Here is a 23,581-nt window from a genome sequence, read left to right on the forward strand (position 1 = left end):
TAACGTGTAGGGGTGCCTGGGTGCCTCAGTCGTTAAGCGTCTGCCTTCGGCTCAGGTCATGATCCCAGGGTCCTGGGATCGAGTCCCGCATCGGGCTTGGAGGGGAGCCTGCTTCTCCCTCTCCTCCCTGCTCTGCTCTCTCTCGCTATCTCTCTCTCTCAAATAAATAAATAAAATTTTTTTAAAAATTAAGAAAAAAAATAAATGTAATGTGCAAAACGGTAAAACTCCCAGAAGAAAAGAACAGAGAACATCTTCACGGCCTTGGATTTGGCAAAAAGTTCTCAGATAAAACACCGAAGGCATGATCCACAGAGTTTAAAAAATGGGCATTGAACAGCATTGAAATTTAAAACTTTTGCTCCATGAAAGACATAGTTAAGGGGATGAAAAACCAACCTACAGACTAGGAGGAAATATTTGCAAACCACATACCCAATAAGGGACTTGTATCAGGATCATACAAAAATTTCCCAAACGCAGTCATAAGACAACAACACAGTAAAAGAAACGGCAAATTACATGACTAGATCCTTCCCCGAGGAGGATACACAGAGGGCGCCTAGACACCGTTAGTTCATCGGGGGGACGCGGATTAACTCCCTAAGGAGACACCATCACACACGTCTCAGAATAGCTAGAATAGGGGCGCCTGGGTGGCTCAGTTGGTTAAGCGACTGCCTTCGGCTCAGGTCATGATCCTGGAGTCCCGGGATCGAGTCCCACATCGGGCTCCCTGCTCGGCAGGGAGTCTGCTTCTCCCTCTGACCCTCCTCCCTCTCATGCTCTGTCTCTCATTCTCTCTCTCGCAAATAAATAAAATCTTAAAAAAAAAAAAAGAATAGCTAGAATGAAAAATATGGACACCACCACGTGTTGAAGAGGACGCCAAGCAACAATGGTGTGTCATCCATCGCGGCTGCCCTTGCACAATGGTGTGGCGGTTTTGGGAAGCTGTTCACGGTGCCTTGCAGACCCTGGCCCTGCAAATCCCACCTCGAGGGATTTATCCTGGAGAAATCAACACGTGTATTTGTAGCAGCCAGTCTTCACGATCACCCTGCATGGGAAACAGCGCCCCGTGTTCTGTGGATGAACCTTGCTGGGTGGTGTCCCACAGCCGCTCAGCGGTCAGAAGGAGGCCTGGGACCCCTGCTTGAAGACGTGAATCTCAAACGCTAAGGGAGAGAAGCCAACCTGACAAGCTACATAAGAGTAGGCTTGCTTTAATAAGACATCCTGAGAAATATTTTAAAAATCATGGCAATGAAGATCAGCGGTTTCCAGGGACTGGAGCCGGGTGAGGGTCTGAGGACCCGGGGGGGGGGGGGGGGTACCTGGAGGGAGATTTTCAGGGGATGGAGCCACATCCTGGCCACTGTGAGGGTGGTAATTTCCATGCCTGTACCTCTGTCGAAACTCGTAGAACCGCACACCCAAGAAAGTGAATACAGCGCCATGTAAATTTTAGAAATGAAGGACAAGATAAATCTTATTACCAAAAAGTGCTCCCTGGACACAGGATACCGTGGAAGTCAGAGCCGTATGGGCCGCTGGGCAGAAGGAAGGAACATCTGGGCACCCTCCTGGGGCTGACGACATCCTTCGTCTTCGCCTGGGTGCCGATCACGTGGTTGTTGGTTTCACAAGAATTTATTAGGTTGTATATTCATGTTTTATGTGTTGTGTGTGTGTGTGTGTCTTGAAAATATGCACCCAAGCGCACCCTGGTATTCCCGAATGAACTGAAACATGACAGATGTCCCACACGGCGGCTGGTATGGAGAAAGGAAGCAGCTCACCTGTCAAGGGACCAGAAAGGAGATTTATTATGAAGCTGGAGATATTCTCAGAGGCTGGGCCACTAGAGGGATGGGGATGGAGGAGCTGGTTCATTTTCTCTGAGGCCCCTGGCAGCCACAGAAGATGGTAAGCCAAGGCCCCCACACCCTGGTCCTGTTGTGGCCTGTGGGGGCCTGGTGTCCCCTCGGGGAAACACTCGGCAGGGGGGGCCCCTCCGTGTCCTGTGCGTCTGTGACTCAGCCCGGCCTCCTGGTTTTGCCAAGCTGGTTCTTTCTGTTCTGCGGCCCTCCCAGCTCTGCCTGGCTCAGACCTATTTCTGCTTTTCTTCATCGGCCCCAAGAGTGGGAAGTTGCTCAGGCCTCCAGCCTTGGGGAGCACCTCTCCTCACAGCCATCCGGTTGTGGGCGGGAGGGCGGGTGAGCAGGGCAGCGCCTACCAGCCCCAGTGACCCAACGGGGGGGGCCCTATCGAACTTCCCATCTGCCATTCGTTATGAATCAACAGCAAAGAAAACCACACAATCCCGCCGGCCGTGCGTGGGGGAGGGCCAACGGTTGCTGCTGTGTGATCCAGGCTCTTCTCTCACCCTCTCTGAGCCTTGCTACCGCCATCTGAGAGGTGGCCAGAGGCTCCCGAATTATGCGTACCTCCAGGGGGAGGGGTTTTCCAGAACTTTCTAGAGCTTTCTAGAACCTCTTAAAGGGGGTTCTGCACCCAAACAGGGCAAAGATGTATGGGATTGGAGACAACCCAAGACCTCCCCTTTTGCTGTGAGCGTCCGTCCAGGAAGCAGCTGTGACATTCCCCTTGCTGTGTCACCATCCTGCTTCTAGGGTCCTGGGGGCTCAGGGGGTAGGGTCAGGTGGCCCCGTGGCCTCGCCCGGAGAGTCCCTGAACTCTCCCTGAACAGCTTCAACTCCCAAGGTCCCCCTGTGCCCAGGCTGCCTTTTCAGCTCCTTCTTCTGATGCCGGTCAGTGTGACCTTCCTTGACCCCCTATTTAAAGCCCAGCACCCCAACATCCCCTGCCCCCTGCTCTGCTTTGTTTTTTGTTCAGAATAAATGTATCACCACCCAACAGGCTGGAATATGTTTAAAAAACTGTGTTTCTTCATCCGTGTCTCTATCTGAGATGCTAGGCAGGGAGGCCGGGATTTTGTCCTTTTGTCCTTTGCCTGGCACGCAGTAGGCGCTCAGCAAATATTTGCAGGAAGAAGGAACAGCCCCTCCCCAGGGCTGCCTGGTCAGCGCTTGGAGCCCGGGGCCCCGCGGACTCCCAGCCCTGTCTGGTCCTTCTGCCGCCGCTGTCGGGGCTGTCCTGGCGCGTCACTTCCTGGCTCCGTGCCTCAGTTTGCTCATCTGCACATGGGGGGTAACAGGAACTCTCATACATGGGAGCCCTGGCCTTCACTGTTTTTTGAAAAAGATCGTTATTGGTCTTCTGATGATGTCTCCTAATTGGCTCCGTGGAGGGGAAGAAGGGGTGGGCCCGGGGCCAGCCCGGAGGCGGGGTCAGAGGCCCAGGGAGGATGGAGTCCACCCCCTTCTCCAGAATGAGGAAGGAGGGCCCAGCGGGCGCTGCGGGAGGCTGACTGTGGCCAGGGCCTTTCCTTGACGGCAGCCCGCCCTCCCCGGGGGCACCCACCCTCAACCAGTTTGGCAGGGCCGGGCGGGCAGGTCTGGAGATGGGCGGGGAGCCCTGAACCTCCACACCTTCTTGGGCTCCTCCTCCTGCCCCCGCCCGCCTGTGCCAGGCACTCAGGCCTCGCTGAGCCGGGCGCTCGGTGCCCGAGGCCGGGAAGTCAGGGGTCCCTGGGGGTGACCCCCCCCAGAAGAGCGAAGCCCCCCGCGGCGGCGGCCAGGAGCCCTCCCCGGGCCGGCCGGGTGGGGTGCCCTCCCCGGGGCCGGGGCCATGCCGCCTCGTGCCCGCTGAGGCCCCCACCATGGCCCACTCGCTGACCTGGAGCTGCTGTCCCTGGTGCTTGACCGAGGACGAGAAGGCGGCGGCCCGCATCGACCAGGAGATCAACAGGCTCCTCCTGGAGCAGAAGAAACGGGACCGCGGGGAGCTGAAGCTGCTGCTGCTGGGTGAGTGGGGCCGGCGGGGCCGGCGGGGACCGGGACGGGGCCCCCACCAGGCTGGCAGAGTCTGGGAGCCCATTTCTGGGCGCGGAGACCGAGGCACAGAGACACCCGGCTCCGGGCACCTGGCGGGGCGAGTGCCAGAGCGGAGGCGGCCCAGGGCGGCAGGCCCAGCACGCCCTACCGGATCCGGCTGCAGAGTCAGGAGCTCAGGTCTGCGGCCTGCCCAGGCCTCGCCGGCCGGCCATCCACACAGGCCCTCCCGCCCTCTCCCCGGCCACACGGCCCGCCCCACGGAGGACTTGACCATCTGCGGAGTCCCCTGGGCAGCACTGTCAGTCGGCCCTGCCTGAGTGACGGGCGGGTTGACTCATTCATTCATTCATTCATTCAATCAAGAAACAGTGAATGCGGGGCGCCTGGGTGGCTCAGTCGTTAAGTGTCTGCCTTCGGCTCAGGTCATGATCCCCGGGTCCTGGGATCCAGCCCCGCATCGGGCTCCCTGCTCAGCGGGAAGCCTGCTTCTCCCTCTCCCACTCCCCCTGCTTGTATTCCCTCTCTCGCTGTCTCTCTCTCTGTCAAATAAATAAATAAAATCTTTAAAAAAAAAAAGAAACAGTGAATACCTCCTGGGGCGCAGCAGCTATGCAATGTCCCGGCCTCCGTGGACCTCATCTTGCCATGAGGGAGACAGACGCTAAGTTAGCCCGTAAACCAACGAGCAGATAAAATAATTTCCAGCGGCAAGAAAAGCAGGAGGAAAAGAAAACAGGGTGGGAGGGAGGAGTGACGGGCTCGGTGGGTTGTAAGGCTCTGAGATTGCGGCCCTGGGAAGCTCCAAGTCTTGTCCCGCTCACATGTCCATTCCCCACGGACCTTGCCCTGCATGGGACATCCTGAGCCCCAGCTGGGTGGGGGGGTGCAGGGAAGGTGTCAGGTGTCCCCGAGTCACAGCTGCTGCCCGGCCGGCCCTGGGCCAGGAGGCTGGCCATCTGTGCGCTGGCCTCGCTCTTCCCTGGCTCGGTGGGCAAGGACCCCAAGGACCCCGAGGAGTGAAAGCATGGGACCCCGGGACTGCGCCTGAATCAGGGCCCTTCTCACTCTAGTCTTACAAGCAGTTCCGGTAAAAGACACCCCCCCCATTTAGTTTTCCAAGGAAGCTGGCACGGGGATGGCCTGTCGGGTCCAGGCTCTGGCCCCGTGGCCTCTCAGACCCCAGCTCCTACTCCTTCCTCCCATAATCCTTTGGTGGCCACTTGGCTTCTTTGCTTTTTTTCATGGACTATTTTGTTTTCCTTAAACTTTGGTAAAATCTGGGGCGCCTGGGTGGCTCAGGCGGTGAGGCGTCTGCCTTCGGCTCAGGTCATGATCCCAGGGTCCTGGGATGGAGCCCCGCGTCGGGCTCCCTGCTCAGCGGGAAGCCTGCTTCTCCCTCTCCCACTCCCACTGCTTGTGTTCCCTCTCTCGCTGTGTCTCTCTCTGTCAAATAAAAAACAAAAACAAAAAACAAAAAAAACCACCACTTTGGTAAAATCACCAATGAGGCTGTCTGAGCCTGGAAGCTTTTAATTAAGAATTTAATTACTTTAATAGCTATCTCTGATTTCTTCAGACCAGGTAGGTTATTACAGTAATAATAGGTATGATAGATGATATGTGATTGATTACTTTTTAATAATAATATTATTAGGGCTAGCTAGGCTATTTTTGGTTGTCAGTGACTGTCAAAGCACTTGCCCGTTTCTTCAAAGCTGTCAAAGGGATGGGCATCCAGTTGTCTACCACAAGCCCCTCATCATCCTTTTCAGGCCCAGAGCATTTGGGGTGGTGTCCTCTCTTTGGTTCCATCTGCTTGCTTTTCCTCCGTCCATCAGGCTCGGGTTTATCAGTGTCGGTGATCTTTCCTTGCACACCTCAAGTTCATATACCCGAACCTCAGGGCCTTTGCACATGCTGTTCTCCTGCTAGGACCTGTCAGCGTCACCCACGCCTCCGCACAGCTGGTGCTCTCACTCCAGGCAGCATGGTCCATGTGTCTCCTCCTCGGAGAAGTCTTCCAGGACTCGCTGACTACAAAGGTTGTCCACCCTTCTCTTTCCTCCACTTGATGCACTTGATCTTTCTTCCGAGCGCTCACCCACTGACATTCTCTTAGACTTGTTCACTGTTCTTCATTGTCTGTCTCTCCAGTGATACAGCAAACAGCACAAAGGTGGGGACCGTGTCTCTTTCATTCATTCCCGGGGTCCCCAGCATCCGGCCCAGGAGCACGGTGACCCCGACAGAGAGCGGATGCCCAGAGCAAACTTTATAAATGAATAAGGGAATGAATGAGTCCTGTTTCAGGGGCGATTTTCCCTGGAGCTGCGCCAGAGCTGGGCGGTCCCTTGCCCCTACACGGCTCTGACCACGCCGGGCCAGCCCCGCATCAGGAAGCCCCTTCTGCTGGTGTCAGGTGGGGGGAGGGGAGGTTGTCCACGTCCCATGTGCTGATGGTGGCCCTGTGGACCGTGCTGTGGACTGTGGTCTTGACCACCCCCCCCACCCCCAGCTCTGAGGGCGGCCTTCACACCACCCTCCCTTCTTGAAAACAGGAATTGAATCCAAAAGTTATTTTTTCCTGGAGGTGGCTGATCTTTTTGAGGAAGTAGGCTGAGGGGCCAGGGGTCTGTCCTGGACAGGAAGCGACTGGCTGTTGGGGAGTGTGGGGCATCAGAATGAATCCATTAAAGGAGCCAGCTCTGTCCGCAGCGCCTGAGGTAGATAAGATGGGGAAACCGAGGCCCAGAGAGGTGAAGCAATTTGCCCAAGGTCACACAGCCAGGATCAGAACCTAGAATTCTGGTTCCAAAGCCCATGCATTTGACCTCCCTGTGAATGTGCTCCTGGAGAGAAAAGCCCCGATTCCCCAATGACAGATGGGGAAACTGAGGCCCAGGGAGGTGACAGGATTGGGCTGGGGTCGGCAGCCTGTCTGAGCCTGAGCTGGACATAGATGTCAAGCTGCCTGCCCTCCAGCTGCCCAGGCCTGGCTCCCTGTGACCCCGAGGCCCCGTTTCCTGGAGCGGCCACCCACCAGGGAAGGAGGCTCACGGTGTCTCGTGATGCCCGGGGTTGGCACAGCCCCTCCCAGTGTCTGCGAGGTTCCGCTTCCTCACCCATCCCCAGAAGGAAGCAGTCACTTCCCTCTGATCTGCCAGGTGGGCAGAGCTCTCCCTGCGGCCCCCAGCCCCACGGGGTGAGGAGGGGGGTCCCGAAGCCGGCCGGGAGCCTGGGGCTGGAGAAGTTCCAGAGTCCTTCCTGGCTTCAGGATAGTCCTGGCCTGCAAAGAGGGGGTTCCACCCGCTGGAGTGCTCAGACTTCAGCCTGTGACCCATCCGTGAGTCACACGATCCATCTTGTGGGTGGTGACCAGGATTTTTTTTTTCCTTTAATGAAACAGAAGAGAAGAGAAGAAAAGCAAGTTAGCTGCTGCTTTGTGAGACCTGTGCTTGCCCTCCACACTCCTGGGGGAGACCGAGGTCTGAGAGGGCAAAGGGCGCGGTCCCCTGCGCTGGCCTCAGTACGCACCCCCCCCCCCAGGAGCTGTCCAGCTTCTGAGTGTCTGCGGCCGGATGACGTCATCTGATACTCGGATGACGTCGTCTGATACTCGGGTGACGTTGTCTGATACTCGGGTGACACCTGACCCGGCTGGCTGGCCGTATCCCATTTTGTTGGCTCAGGACCTGTAAAGGCTTGAGTTTACTGCTCTGCTTCTCCTCTGGCTGTGTGACCCTGGGAAAATCACCTCACCTCTCTGATCCTTGGGTGTCATCTGCAGATTGTAAGCCAGTGGGAATCTTTGTGAGGATCGACTGAGGACAGGCATGGACTGTTTTGGCCCAGGGCTGGGCAGATGCCAAGAGTTAAATCACGCTCGCTGTGATTATCTTTATGGGGAACTTTCTGGTATCCTACTTAAAACCCAGGACTCAGACGGAACGAGGTTTACGAGGTTTACGTCCCAGCTCGGCCACTTATCAGCTGCATGGCCCACGGCAATCCCATCAGCCTATCTGGGACTCAGTTTCCCCACACGAAGAGTGAGCCAAGAGCCGTCCCTCGGTCCGGGCTCACGGCCACCGCTGCCATGCTGTGTTGCCGGCGCTCCGGGGGCTGGGTGTTCTCCCCCACCCCCCACCCCCCACCCCGGGCTCCTCGGCTTGACTCCGGCTGTGATATCTGCACGGACATTCCCCCCGCAGGGACATTTGGTGAGCTGGATGCATCCCTTCCTAGAACCCAAGAAATTCCGTAATCTCAGACACATACGGCTCCGCGTTGGAGAGTTTCAGCCTGTGGACCCGTGGCGTGGGATGTTTGGGTGTTTGGGGGAAACTTTTTATTTTGGAATAATTTTAGATGTACTGGAAAATGGCAAAGGTAGTACGGAGGGTTCCTGTTGACTCCTAAACGGCTTCCACTCGAGTTCACATGTCGGAGAGCACAGCACGTTTGTCACGGCTGGGAAATTCACGCCGGACTCGGAATGTGACTGGTTTTCCGCTGGGGCCCTTTTTCTGTTCGGGCGTCCCCTTCAGCATCCTCACTTTTCAGTTTGAGATACTTTCAGACCTCGTGGAAAAGTGGCACCCGATTCTTCTGCAAATGTTGACATTTTACCATTTTCCCTCTGTCCTCCATCTCTCTCCCTCTCTCTCTGTGTACACACTCTATGTATCCAGATATGTGTGTATATTCATAATTTATATAATGAATACTTATACCTATAATTTGTTTTACTGTATATTCGTGTATTTAATACAATACATACTCATTTTTTATCCCCCTGAACTGTTTGCAAGTAAGTTGCAGGCCTGACAGCTTTTTACCCCTAAATACTTCATGGGTTTGAGTCCCACCACAAAGCAGGGACCCTCCCAGGACGAGGATCAAGAGCAGGTGATGAGCGCCGTGCAGAACCTTCCACCAGCCTGGCCCGCACACCTGACTCACAGCCTGGCCACTCTCCCCTTTCCCTGCCAATGTCCCTCAGGACAAGAGAAAAACACCTCTTTCTCTTGGACCTCGAGTCCAGTGGACTTAACGAATACCTGGTGTCACCCCGGCCTGCCCTTGTTGCCCTCAGATACGTGGGGACAGGGAGCTTCTGGGGGGGGGGATGCAAGACGGCACCTCCTCTTCTCTCTGCTTCCCACCCTCCCCCCAACCTCTGCTCCCTCTGCCCCATTTCCTCTTTCTGGGCTCCAACCAGACCACCCCTTCCTTTTCTGCTGCTTCCTGTTCCTTCCAGTCTGCCACCCTGTCCCTGGAAGGACCCCCTGCCAGTGTCCCCCTGGAGCTGGGCAGGGCAGGAAGGTGTTGGAGGAGCCTCCTGGTCCCACACCTCCTGCCTGGCTGTCACACTCACTTGACAAAAGGGGAAACAGAGGCACACAGAGAGGGAGAGTCCAGAGCTCAGACAGCGGGGCGTTGAGCCTTAGTCTCTGAGCTTCCAGTCCCGGGCTGTTGAAGATCCAAGTGTTACTATCACAAGCCCAGGGCTGGCTTCCTGGGTGTGAGGCCGGGGCAGGCCCACAGCGCCCTGGGCTCAGAAGGGCCTCATCTTGCCCTTGGCCCCGCAAATTGTGTAGCTGGCCCTGCAAGGACCCCTCTGGTCCCTCAGCAAGGTCTTGTTGAGTCTGTCTTCCAAATATCTCTCAAACGTTCCCTTCTCTCCACCTGGGTGCAGCCCCCATCATCACTTAGCTAGACCTCCACCCCGGAACCCCTGCTCCTGCCCTTGCCCGCCACAGTCTGTCTTCACTGCACCCCCCGCCAGAGGATGCCTGTGAGGACCTGGGACAGGAGTACCACTCCCCACCGCCCTCCAGGGCTCCCACCTTTCTGGGGTCAGTCAAAGTCCAAGTCCAAGTCCAAGTCCTCTCCATGGTCCCTGAGGCCCTGCACCACCTGCCCTATCCCCACCCTGCCCTCCCCTCCTCCCTCTCTCTCCCTCACCCACTCTGCTCCCGCCACATGGCATCTTCGCTGTTCTCCAACACACCAGGCCTGGTTCTGCCCCAGGACCTTTGCACGGGCTGTGCCCTCTGCATGATGTGCCCTTCCTCCACATCTTGGCACAAGAGCAACCTTCCCAGACTTCAGATCTCAACTCCACAAGTCACCTTCACTGAGAAGCCTTCCCTGGCATTCAGCTATAGTCAGCTAAACACTATTTATTCTATTGTATTTCCTTCATAAAAGTTTCTCTACCCGAAATTATCATAGCAAATAATAACAGCAGTTCTAACTAGAGTCAATGCTGCTGTTACTGAGCATAGTGAACGCCAGTGTAGCTCTTCCTGTGTCCAGGCATGCTGCAGGCCAGGGGTCCACGAGCTTTTCCTGTACAAGCAGATGGTGAGTATTTTCAGTGCTGGGGGCCAGGCGCTCTCTGTCCACCTGCTCAGCTCTGCTGTTGTGGTGAGGAAACAGCCATAGACCATTTGTACACACATGGGCGTGACAGTGTGCCAATAAAACTTTATTTATGGGCACTGACGCACGAATCTCATATCATTTCCACGTGTGACGAAAGTCTTTTTTTTTTTAATTCCTTTCTGTCGTTTAGAAATGTAAAAACTACAACTGTAAAAAGTATTAGAGATGCAAAAACTACCATACAAACTGTAAAAACTTGCTGGCCACGCAGAAATCGGCAGCCAGCTGGATCGCCCTCAGGCCATAGTTTGCTGATCCCCCCTGGGAGCCCCTTACAGTGAGCTCCTTTCCTGGGAGCTGGCGGGCAGGGTCTGTTGCGAACCCCGTCTTACAACTGGGGAAACTGAGGCCCGGAAGGTGAAGGCGCTCGCCCAGGGTCACAGAGTGCGGCCCTGGCTGAGCCGGGATTTGAGCCCTGGAGGCTTGGGTGGTGGGTGGCGGGAGCCCCAGGGCTGAGCTGCTCGTGTGCCTCCCCAGGGCCCGGTGAGAGCGGGAAGAGCACGTTCATCAAGCAGATGCGCATCATCCACGGGGCGGGCTACTCGGAGGAGGACCGCAAGGGCTTCCGGCCCCTCGTCTACCAGAACATCTTCGTCTCCATGCGGGCCATGATTGAGGCCATGGATCGGCTGCAGATCCCTTTCAGCAGGCCTGAGAGCAGTGTGAGCATCCTGGGGCCTCTCCTGCTGGGCTTCAAGCTGGGTGGGACCCTCTGGACCTCAGGGTGGGACCATGTCCCTGCAGTGTTTGTCCTTCTGTGACTGGCTTATTTCCCTTAACACGATGTCCCCCAGGTTCATTAGTGTTGTTATCTATTGCAGAATCCCTTTCTTTTTTAAGGCTATGTAATATTCCAGCGTGTGTGTGTGTGTGTGTGCACGCACGCGTGCGCACGCACATGAGGACGCGCGCCCGTGCACGCACCACTTTTTCTTTATTCATTCATCTGTTGATGGGCATTTAGGTTGTTTCTACACCTTGGCCGTTGTGAATCGTGCTACAGGAAACACGGGAAGCTAATATCTTTTCAAGATCATGATTTCAATTCTTTTGGTTAGACACTCAGAAGTGGAATTGTGGGATCACACGGTAGTTCAATTTAAATTTTTAGAGGAACCTGCATGCTGTTTCCCACAGCGGCTGCACCAGTTTGCATTTCCCCCAACAGGGCACAAGGGTTCCAGCTTTGCCACATCCCTGCCAGCACCTGTCCTTTGTTTGGTATTTATAATAGGCATTCCAACAGGTGTGAGGTGACATCACCTTTCTCTAATCAGAAAGCTTGTGATTTTGAATCTGAGCTGGTCCAAGGACCTCAGAAGAGCAACTGGGGCTGGTAGAACCTTCCTCACAGGGCTGATAGAAGAATGTGATCTATTAAAAGTGCTGAAAGCTCTCAAAACGGTGCCTGGAGTGTAGTAGGGCACAGTAAGCATCGGTAGATGGGACAAAACCCCTTCCAGCTGGGTGCCATCGTCCCCATCTCCTAGGTGAGAAACAGGAGGCTCAAGGAAGGGAGACACTTGGCTCAATTTTCACAGTCCACAAGTGGAAGACCAAAGATAAGCACCCACCAACCACACCACCACCTTTGGTTATGCTGCTTTGCTTTACAGAATAACGTTTTTTATTGCGATGTAACACACGTGCCAAAGAAGCCAGCTGGCGAGCTCAGTGAATCATCACAAAGCAAAGACACGTGTGTTACCATTGCCCGGGACGAGAAGCAGAACGTGTCCCCAGAGGCCCCTCCCCGACATCGCTACCCCGCCCCGGGCTAACCACTATCCCGTCTCCCATCAGCATATTGCCTATTTTTGAACTTCTCCTACATGGAATTAGACGGAATGTTCTGCCATGTCTGGCTTTTGGCACTGCACAGTGCATCTGGAATTCTTCCATCATTGGGGGCATAGTTGTGATTTGTTCCTTTCTACCATATATATTTTATGCAAAACTGTGCATTTCCGTTGGGTATCTGCATAGAAGTCGATGTGGATCATAAAGTGGATTAGGTAAGGAGGAAGCACCAAACTGTCCCCAAGCAGCAGCATGTGAAGAGTTCTGCTTGCCCCAAATCCTAGCCAACACCTGATGCTGTCCCCTCGTTTTAGCCATTCTGGTGGGTTCTTGGTCTTATTTCATTGTGGTTCTGATTCGCATTTCCCTGGTTAATAAGGAGGCTGCACAGCTTTTCATGTATGTGTTGGACACTTGGGTATTCCATTTTGTGAAGCACCTGTTCAAAACTTTTGCCCATTTTTGTTTTTGTTTTTAGTTTTGCCCATTTAAAAAAAAAAGTATTGTCAGTTTTTTTCTTACTGATTTGTAGCAGATTCTTTGTATGTTCTGGATACGAGCACTTTGTTATGTATTTTGCAAATACTTTCTCCCCATCCGTTCCTTGCATTTTCACTGTTTTCATGGTGTCTGGATGAATAGCTCTTAATTTCAATGAAGTCCAGTGTGTCAATCTTCTGGTTAATAGTGTGTTGTTGCGGGGGGAGGTTGGAGCCAGATTGAGATGTTTTTCCCCCCAAGGTCGTGATGAGACTCTCTATTGCTGTCGTTTAAAGGGAGCTTTGTTGTTTCATATTTATATTTACATTCCATTTGGAATTGATTTTTGTGTAGGGTGTGAGGCAGGGATTATGTTTCTTTCCTTCCACCCCACCCCCCCGCCCCCCGCTCCCCCCAGGACAGATACTCAATCATGCTAGTGCCTCTTATGCTTTTTCCCACTGTACCACAGTCTCATCTTGGTGATAAATCAAGTGTTCAAATGTGCCTGGACCCGCTAATGATCTTCTGTTCCATTGGTCAATTTATCTACCTTTGAGTGAATATCACTTCATGTTAATGATTGTAGCTTCCTAATATCTAGGCTTCGAGCCTGTTAGTGTAAATCCTGCCACTTTATTCTTCTCCAGAATTGTCTTGGCTACTTTGGGTCCTTTTGCTTTTCTACATAAAGTTTAGAATTATCTTGTCAGTTTTTGCTCACACACACACACACACACACACACACCCCTTCACACCTTTCTGGGATTTTGGTAGAATTGCATGGAATCTGTAGATTAATTTGGGGAGAATTGGCAGCTTAAAAAAAAATGCTGAGTCTTTCAATCCACGGACATGGCATAGCCCTCCGATTATTTAGATCTTTTAAATTTTTCTTGGTGGTGTTTTCTACATTTCAGTGTAGGGAGCTTTCACATCTGTTGTTAGATTTATTCCTAGGTATTTGATATCTTTCAGTGCCACTGTAAATGGGATTTAAATTTTTATTATTTTATTTATTTATTTTGTTATGTTATGTTAATCACCATACATTACATCATTAGTTTTTGAGGATTTAAATTTTTAAAAATTTCCACTGATTCGTGGTTAATATATAGCCACCCATTTGAGTTTTGTTTATTGATCTTGCCTTCAGGGACCTTGCTAAGTTAACCAGTGTATTCTGATAGCTCATCTCTAGGCTGTTTTGGATTTTCTACATATAATCATGTTACCTGTGAATAACCACAGCATAACATGCTCCTTTCCAAACCTGACAGCTTTCCTTTCTTTTCCCCATCGTATGGCACTGGCAAGGACCTCAGTACAGGGTTAATTAGAGATCGTGGACATCTTAGTCACATTCCCAGTCTCAGGAACACACAGATCCACACAAGCTCACATGCATGTGCCCAGATGCACACCCACACACGCGCGGATTCACAGGCATATGCAAGCCCCCCCCACATACCCACATGTGTGCCCACACCAGCGCAGGAGTCTGATCAGCACTGATGCCTTCTTGCTGGAAAGAAAGGAGGAGAGATGGAGAGGAGGTTGCTGTGAGGAAGAAGGGGAGAACGTGGGCCACTGGGCAGGCGGCTCAGGCTGCACGTGCCTCTACCTCCCCGAGAGACCTGGCCACGGGGCTTCATTGCGTTATCTAGTCTGTGGTGGGCGCACCTGTAGAGACTTGACTCGTCCAGAACTGACGTCCACCTGTGTTCTCTGCGGCCCCTCTGCCCTCCATCTGGGGACAAACTCGTGTGGGAAGGAAGGAGCAGAGCAGAGGGGTGGAGCGGGACAGCAGTGTGCGGGGGCTCCGTAGCAGAGAGAGGAGGTGGCTTGCAGGCATGTGTGTAGGGTGGTCCCGCCCCTGACGTGCCCCGTGCATCCCTCCCCAGCACTATGCCAGTCTGGTCATGAGCCAGGACCCGTACAAAGTGACCACTTTCGAGAAGCGCTACGCCGTGGCCATGCAGTGGCTGTGGAGGGACGCCGGCATCCGGGCCTGCTATGAGCGCCGCCGAGAGTTCCACCTGCTCGACTCGGCCGTGTAGTGAGTCTGGGGCCCACGGGCGGCAGGTGTGGGGTGCAGGGCACAGCTGAGAGGCAGCCAGTGATGAACTCCTCCTAGGGATTGCTCTTGGACAGACAGGGCCCAGGCTCATGGGCTCCTGATGTGGGACATGCGGTGGGGTGGGCTGGCTATGGATGGTCTTGCTCCAAAGTGATGTCATTCCTGGGGGGGCACTGACCTGCAGTGACATCATTCCTGGGGTGATGCTGCTCATCATCACACAGTGACACTGTCCTGAGTACCATGCTGGGCATCTGGGTGATGTGACAGCTGGGGCTTTTCTTGGGACAGTGCCACTGGGTGACAGCTCCCCGAAGGTGACCCCCCCACACAGTGAGACTGTTCTTGAGTTCACACTGTCCTTGAGGTCCTGCTGCTCTGAGGGTGAAACGACTTCTTCCCGATGTTCCACAGCGTCAGGGTGATGCTTCTGGGCTACCTGCAGACCCAGAGATCCTGGCCCCTCCCCGAGCAGGGGCCTCACTGGGCTTTGGGTGGGGGGTCTGAGAAACAAACTAAGTCTGCAAGACTGGGCCTCAGGGCTCCTCACTCCACAGCTACCTGTCCCACCTGGAGCGCATCACTGAGGAGGGCTACATCCCCACAGCCCAGGACGTGCTCCGAAGCCGCATGCCTACCACCGGCATCAATGAGTACTGCTTCTCCGTGCAGAAGACCAACCTGCGGTGAGCTCACAGCCCAGAGTCGGGGGAAGCTTCCTATAGGCGGGCAAAGGAACTGGGGCCCTGAAGGATGAGTAGGAGTTTCCCAGTCCCAGTCCTCAAGGGGCTTCCAGGCTGAAGGGGGCAGAGCTGGATCTAGACACCTTCAGCCCCCTTGCAGTCAGGTCTGAGACCTGGAAGAGCCCAGAGTGGGGCGACCAGAGCTCTAGGAGGGCAGGTCTTCCTAAGGAGAGGACATTGGTATTAGGGGCATTGAAGGATGAGTAGGAGTTCACTAGGATAAGTCTTGAAGGGCTGCTAGGTAGGAGGAGACAGAGACTGTGTGGTCAGTGATATTCCAGAGGGATTGATTCAGGGCTGGGGAAGCTCAGAGGTGATCCCCTTGAGGGGCTGAGGCTGGAGGTCAGGAGACTCAGGAGGAGGCAGGAGCCATGATCCAGGCAGGAAGGGTTGGTAAGGGCCAGGGCAGTGGTCATGGGGATGGAAATGAAGGGATGGTGCAAAAATCGTTTCGGGTGTAAAATGGGCAGGACTAGATGAGTGTAAAAATCCGAGAATCAAGGTGATGGGGTCAATATGTGGTGGCGGCAGCATGGGGGTATTCAATTAGACAACGAAGTCATTCAGGGCACTAGAGTCTGAGGGATCTGGGGCATCTGGGAGGTGGCTGGACATACACAGGCCTGAGCTGCAAGGCACAGGTGTGAGTGGCCACTGCAGCACGGGGTCATCCAGGCAGAATGATGACCAGTGTCAAAGACTAAGGCGAGATCAGGAAGAGTACACTGAGAGCAGTGATTTCTGGGATTGTGGTGAGAGGGTTATCTGTGACCTCAGCAAGCTCCCTGTCTGTAGGTTCATGGCAGGGAACTCTGGAGGGTGCAGGGTGAGGACTGCACACAGGGGTTGTGTTCACTTCACCCATATTGAGTCCTATGCTTCCCTAGATTGACCCCCTGAACATGCCCTTCTGGCCTTTTCATAGTCCTTACGAGGATGGTTCATAACTTTCTGTTTGCCATCAGTCTCCTCCCCTAATGGAGAGCCCCACAAGGCCAGGGAATGAGTTTGATTCTCCTGCTTTGCTCGTGATGATCAGCTCAAGATCAGAGTAGAAGTTGGTGAATGTGGGAAGATGATTGGAAAGATGGAAGGATGGATGAGTGGATGGATGGGTGAGTGTATGTAGGTGTAGATGTGTGGAGGGTGGGTGGATAGGCAGGTGAATGGATGGATAATGGATGCATTCATGGGTAGGTGGGTGGGTAGATAGATGGATAGACGGGTGGATGGATGGATGAGTATGTGGGTAGATGGATGGATAGGCGGGTGGATGGACGAACAGAAGGACAGACGGATGGATATGTGGGGGATGGGTGGGTACATGGGTGGGTGGATGGATGGGTGGATGGGTGGATGGGTGGATGGATGGGTGGATGGGTGGATGGATAAGTGGGTGGGTGGATGGGTGGATGGACAGATGGGCAGATAGATGGATAAATGGGTGGATGGATGGGTGAGTATGTGGGTGGATGAATTGGTCAAAGTTTAGGAATGAAGATAGAGGTTGGGGAAGCTCACAGGTGAGGCTGGGCTGAGGTGCTGATTTTCAGGTGGGAAGCCTTGAGTGTGTTCTTAGGCCAGGGACAGAGCTAATCCGTGCAGTGAGGGCTCAGAGGAAGCTGAGACTATGAGACTGGAGGCTGGCAAGTAGCATCCCCCACATCTGTCTCAGTCTCCAGAGCCCCGCTCTCAACCCCTGCACCTCCCGTTCTGTTCTGGGTTTCAGGGAATCTGAAGAGGCACAAGAGGGGTTGGTCTCAGGGATCGGGAGCCACAGGCACCAGCCTTAGTTGCCCGACCATACAAAGGGGCAAGTCCCTTCTTGCTCTGGGGCTTCTGGCATTTCCTGTTGGCTGCCTGGGTAACAGTCCCATCCCTGGGGAAATGATGCAAGCCTTGTTATCAGTGACCCACATTTCTTAGAGGAGAGAAGAGGAAGGCGGGAGGGCTCAGGCTTTTGTTGCTGTGTGTGGAGGTGGAGGCTGGGCCCTCACCCTGGGCCACACACAGAGGGGATGGTGTTGGCCCGTCAGAACAATGTGCACGTCACGGTTGGGGAAACTGAGTTCTGGACATGTTCGGCAGTTTGCCCCAGGTCACCCGCCAGAACCAGGGCAGATCCCGGATGTGTCTGACCTGCTGTCCTCTACCCTGGGGTGGAAATCAGGCAGCCCAATGCAGAAGCTCAGCAAAGTCTCCCCTCCCGTGCCTCAGTTTCTCCATGTGTAAATAAGTTAACAGTAACACCTGCTTCACGGGGCTGAAATGCAGTAACACAGCAGAGCCCAGAGGCTGCCACCAATTCCTGCTGCTGTTAAATATTGATCTGGACATGCCTTGGACGTGCCTGGGGTCTGGGGTGCCATGGCAGGGGTTCCTGATCAGGCCTGACAGGGGGTGATTCCCGGCAGGATCGTGGATGTAGGGGGCCAGAAGTCAGAACGCAAGAAGTGGATCCACTGCTTCGAGAACGTGATTGCCCTCATCTACCTAGCTTCGCTGAGCGAATACGACCAGTGTCTGGAGGAGAACAACCAGGAGGTGAGGGCCACCGCAGGTGCTGCCTCCTGCTGGCCCCGGGATGCACAGCTGAGCAGAAACCCCCCCCTGCCACTCTTGAGTGGGTCTGTGTGCATCTGGCGTGGCTCTGAGCTCCACCCTCCACTCTTCCGTGGTCAGAGCATTGAGTCCAAGACACAGATCCACAAGCACCCCGGACTCTCTCTCTCTCAAAGGGATGCTCGAGCCCCGAGACATGGCCCCCAGGAAGCACAATGCAGCTGGCCTGGGAAAACAGGGCATGCCCCAGGGACGGTGTCCTGCTTTTATTCAGAAAGGCTGGGCATCGCTCTTTTTTGAACTCTTCTCCTAATTAGGACCTGGCTTGTTTCAGACGTTTGTGCTTTTAGGGGTTAAAGTTTCACACACACAGTCTGGAGACCCAAGGGTCAGATGCTAAAATTTTGACTCTCTGGCCAAATGAAACAGATTGAATTTGAGGTCATTCTGCCACAGATCTTGCTCGAATGCAGCCACCCGCCATGTCCTAGTTTGCTGGGGCTGCCATAATAAAGTGTGAAGTTCTGGGGGCTAGAGATACGCAGACGTCTCCTCTCCCAGTGCTGGAGGCCACACACCCCGGATCAGCATGTCGGCCAGGCTCGTTCCTCCTGAGCCTGTGAGGGAGACTCTGTCCCTAGCTCTCCCTGCTTCTGGGAGTCGCTGGCCATCCTTGGGCCACGTCACCCCATCTCTGCCTCTGTGGTCACATGGTCTTATCCCCCTGCATCTGTGTCCAAACGTCCCCTCTTTATAAGGACCTCTGCCATTAGAGGTGGCAATCTACTATGACCTCTTCTTAACTAGTTACATCTTCGAAGACCCTATTTCCAAATAAGGTCCCATTCTGAAGTTCCAGAGGGACATGAACTTGTGGGGGACACTAGTCAAGCCAGTAGAGGCCACACAAAAGCATGGGCACACCCCCTCTGACCCAGCCAGGAGCTGGGGAGTCCCCAGCTCCTGGACGTTAGGCTGACAACCCCATCCCCACATTGGGGGGGGGGCTCCTGTCTGGGCCAAGTCAGCCATTGGAGCAATAACCTGCCTGTTCCCCCCAACCCAGAACCGAATGAAGGAGAGCCTGGCCCTGTTTGGCACCATCCTGGAACTGCCCTGGTTCAAAAGCACATCTGTCATCCTCTTCCTCAACAAAACTGACATCCTCGAGGAGAAGATCCCCACCTCCCACCTGGCTACCTACTTCCCCAGTTTTCAGGGTGAGTGGTCCTAGAACTCTCTATAACCTTTCACCTCCCGAAAGCAGCTCCCAAGAGAAATGCTGGTCCAGACTACCTCAGCCGGAGTCAGTGGAGTTTCAAATGGGATCAGACAGACCTGAGTTCTAGACCCAAGCCGTGAGTCTCAGTGTTCCCCTCTGCAGAATGGGGACAAAGTGACAGCCACCATCTCTCTTGATGCCGTGGCTTCAAGCAGGGGGCTCTAAGGAGGCAGGAGTTGTAGCTCTCTTGCGCGTGGGTCCGCTGTAGAGTTCATTGTCATAAGCCACACCTGGAAGGCGTCAACAACTATTTCCAGAATCTGCCTCGATTTTTGAGACTTCTTTTTCGATCTTCCATAGTCATCTTATCTGTATCTAAGATAGCAGATTCAAAAGGAAACCGGTGCCTGACCTTTGGACAAGTCCTTCCAAGGCACATGGCTCGGTTTTCACAAACGCAGCAACCCTCTTACATGCGGTGCCGGTAGCCATGGTCGTGTCTCGGCAAGCACGCATGAATCAGGACTAAGGAGCAGGTTTGGGAGTGAGCCCTCAGCGCAGCCCGAGGGGCAAAGGGCCTGGCCTTCTGGAGAGGAGGATGGGGGAGTTGGCCAGGGCACCGTTTAGCATATCCTACAGAGCGGGGAGGTGGGGTTTGGGTGGGTCCCAGGAACGGGCTTATGGGCTTGCACTCTCCCTGGAGGGCCACTGTGAAGGGGCTGGTGGAAATATCCCAGCTGAGCCACAAACTGTCCCCAAGGTTAGGGGCTTAGAGCAGCCCTTTGACTTTGCTGCAGGGGCAGGAACTTGGGAAAGGTTGAGGTGGGTGCGTTCATCTTTGACGCGTATGGCATCAGCTGAGGTGGCCGGGATCGAGATACCCCTCCAGCTTCTAACACCGTGTGTCTGATCGCTCTGCGCCCCTCTCCCTCCCTGCCTCCTCCTCCTTCCCTCTGCTGCTTTCTGCCCCACACCCCGCACCCCTCCCTGGCCCCATCTGGTGTCTCCTAATCCCCTTCATGAGGCTTGGGCTTCCTCACAGCATGGCTGTTTCAGGGTAGCCAGACCTCAGCCCCGGTTTGGGTTGGGGGAGCCTCAGAAGTCCCAGATGGTTAGAGATGCCTCACTCTATTGGTCAAGCAAATCACTCAGGCCAGCTCAGACTCAAAAGGAGGTAAACAGACTCCCCTCTGGACGGCCAAATGGCACCCACCTACAGGGAGGGGAGTAATGGCGGCCGTGCTGGAGACAAGTTGGCTTCATTTCCTGGGACCACAAACTAGGGGGCAGAAAACCACCGAAATATATTCCCCTCAGTTAAGGAGGCCAGAGGTGTGAAATCAAGATGTCAGCAGGATTGGTTCCTTCTGGAGGCTCTGAGGGGACATCTGTCCCAGGCATCTCCACTAGCTTCTGGTGTTGCCTGCAATCCTTGGGGTTCTTTGACTTATAGACACATCACTCCGAGCTCCTCAGTTGTCATATGGCCTTCTGTGTGTGTGTGTGTGTGCCTTTCCTCTTCTTTTTTTTTTTTTTTTTTTAAAGATTTTATTTATTTATTTGAGAGAGAGAATGAGAGAGAGCACATGAGAGCGGGGAGGGTCAGAGGGAGAAGCAGACTCCCTGCCGAGCAGGGAGCCCGATGCGGGACTCGATCCAGGGACTCCAGGATCATGACCTGAGCCGAAGGCAGTCGCTTAACCAACTGAGCCACCCAGGCGCCCGCCTTTCCTCTTCTTATAAGGACTCCAGTCATTGGCTACCGGGCCCACCCCAATCCAGTATGACCCCATTTCAGGCTAACTAATTACATCTGGAGACCCTATTTCCAAATAAAGTCATATTCTGAGGTTCTGGGTGGACAAGGACTTGGGGGGATGCTATTCACCCCAATACACAAGCAGATGCAGCTCTTAAGCTTGGTGACATCACCATGGGTGTGACCCTTGGCCTTGTTAGGGCTCAGAGCCCATGTGAGCCCCTCTCAACCAATCAGATCCAGAAGACGTGGGGGCCTGGGAGACAGATGTCAACTTATTCCAGCATGGTGGACAGCCCTTACTCCCTCCCCAGCTGAGCAGCCTTGGGAATGGGAACATGGCGTGGAGAATTTGGGGATGGGGATAAAGTGGACAGTTTTGAAGGATTGTTTTCCTTCACATCAAAGGGAACCTTCATGACTCATCTTTTTCTCCGAGCCAGAGGCTGGAGTACTCTTTGCCAACTTCTGGCGCTCAGTCCTTCCCTCTTCTGTACTTAATAACATCTGTGATTATAACAATAGCTCACACATCGAACACCGTTGGAAGCTCCCTGTGCAGTGGAATTCTTTCTTCTTACCACCACAGAGATGGGGAAACCGAGGCACAGGGAGGTGCAAACACTCCCCAAAAGCCACACAGCCAGTGAGTGGCAGAGGCAGGATTTGAACCCAGGCTGTCTGGATCAGGAGCCACCAGCCTTACCCCCTGGGTACCCTGCCTTTCTGGAAGAATGATGATAACATTCTGATTATTGAGTACAGAGCCCTCTACATGATTGCACTGAATCCTCACAACTCTGGGAGGCTTGGGACTGTTAGGATCCCCATTTTACAAATGAGGGAACTGAGGCTCACAGCAGTTGCATGGACTACCCTATAAGGCAACCCTACTAGTAAGTAGCAGAGCCAGGTCTTGGGCTCCAAGAGCCTTAGCTCGCATTGTGCTTAAGACAGAGAGACACAGACAGACGCAGAAACAGAGAGGCTGAGCGTGTCAGCTGCCTCCCCAGGGTGGCCATCCCTCCCCCTCTCTTGGCCTCGGTTTACCCACCTGCACTGCTCAGAGAGCTCTTTCTCTGCCACCCCAGGTACCCATCCCCTCAGTTGCAAGCCCAGCCAAGTGAGAGGGCTTCTTTCTGCCCAAAGTCCCAGAGCCAAGTCTTACTGGTCCATTCCAGGTCGTGTGACCATCAGAGTCCATTCCTGAGGCTCCCACTGGCTGGACCTGATGGTCATGTAACCCTCTAGAAAGACCGAAGACGGGCCGGCCTGCACGCGGTGCCCGGTCCCTGCGGCCCCTGCGGCCCTGATGTAGTCCACGTCCGGAGCAGGGTCTCCAGATCCCCCTCCGTGGCTCGGGAGGGAGTCTCCCCCCTGCCGCGCGAACCGTGTGCCCTGACTGCCCACCCCTCCCCGCCCCCCAGGCCCGAAGCAGGACGCGGAGGCAGCCAAGAGGTTCATCCTGGACATGTACACCGGCATGTACGCCGGCTGCGTGGACAGCGCGGACGGGGACAGGAGGGGCCCGCGCTCCCGGCGCCTCTTCAGCCACTACACGTGTGCCACGGACACCCAGAACATCCGCAAGGTCTTCAGGGACGTGCGGGACTCGGTGCTGGCCCGCTACCTGGACGAGATCAACCTGCTGTGACCCAGGCGCTGCTGCCCCCGGGCTCGGACCCGCGCGCGGCAGGCGGGACCTGCGGGCGGACCGGTGCGCAGTGAGCCCGGATGCCCCCTGTCGCGCAGCCCCAGGTCCAGGTGGCGGAAGGGCCGCGAGCGAGTCAGGGGTTGAAGGCCGGTCGCCGCCCCCTCCTTTCTCCGACCCTCACCAGGACAGCCCCCGCGTTTGCCCGCCCTTGACTCCGTTTACCTCCTCGGAAAGGGAGCACAGCGGCCACTTGGGATGGCAGGGTGGAGGAAGAAGTGAGGGGAGCAGGGGATCGGGGACTTGGCCCACCCCTGGGTAGGTCCTCTCCACGGGGGAGGCCGCGGACCCCCACGGAGGTGATGCGCCAGCCCGGCGGCGGGGGAGCGGGCCTTCAGGCCGAGGGACCGGACTCTGGCGCCCCCTAGCGGACGGGCGGCGGCATCCACCAGCCTGAGGTCTGCGTGGCGCGGGGACTTCCCGTTCTGGGCGGGAAGAGACCCGGAGAGCGCTGTCCCTTCCAGAGTCTGCGCCTCAGTGTGTCCTGCCCTGTTTACGGACGAGGGAAACTGAGGCCACAGGCGTTCCCCCCACTTCCCAGGCTGGGGGCTCGGGCGCACTGCATCTTACAACTTCTCTGTATTTATTCCCTCCCCTTCTGTGGGGCCCCTTGCAAGACATTAAAGACGTGTCTGGAGACCTATGATTTCTTAGGGGCGTCCTGTGCCTCACTGCGCGGCCCCTTCTCAGGGCGCCTGTCCCAGGTGGGCTGGCCACGTGGGGAAGGAGGGGGAAGTTGGTGTTGTGCGCGCACCCGGGCAGGGCACGTCCTGGGAGCTGTGTGGGGCTGATGCGCTTGGAGCCGAGCGGTGGAGTCGGCGTCCCTCCCCGGCCTGGGGGCGGGGGGCGGCATT

General features: G+C 55.0%; 1 protein-coding gene across 1 annotated transcript; it reads left to right on the top strand.

The window, feature by feature from the left end:
* The first annotated feature begins 3,376 nt into the window (after window positions 1-3,376).
* On the top strand, window positions 3,377-23,357 carry GNA15 (G protein subunit alpha 15). Its single transcript, XM_032394951.1, has 7 exons — window positions 3,377-3,890; window positions 10,848-11,032; window positions 14,555-14,709; window positions 15,288-15,416; window positions 17,888-18,017; window positions 19,102-19,255; window positions 22,444-23,357. The coding sequence occupies exons 1-7, from the start codon at window positions 3,746-3,748 to the stop codon at window positions 22,668-22,670; spliced, it is 1,125 nt and encodes a 374-aa protein (XP_032250842.1). The 5' UTR covers window positions 3,377-3,745; the 3' UTR covers window positions 22,671-23,357.
* The last annotated feature ends 224 nt before the right edge of the window (window positions 23,358-23,581 follow it).

The sequence above is a fragment of the Phoca vitulina genome, unplaced genomic scaffold (genome assembly GCF_004348235.1).
Source record: "Phoca vitulina isolate PV1807 unplaced genomic scaffold, GSC_HSeal_1.0 scaffold81, whole genome shotgun sequence".
Taxonomy (NCBI): domain Eukaryota; kingdom Metazoa; phylum Chordata; class Mammalia; order Carnivora; family Phocidae; genus Phoca; species Phoca vitulina.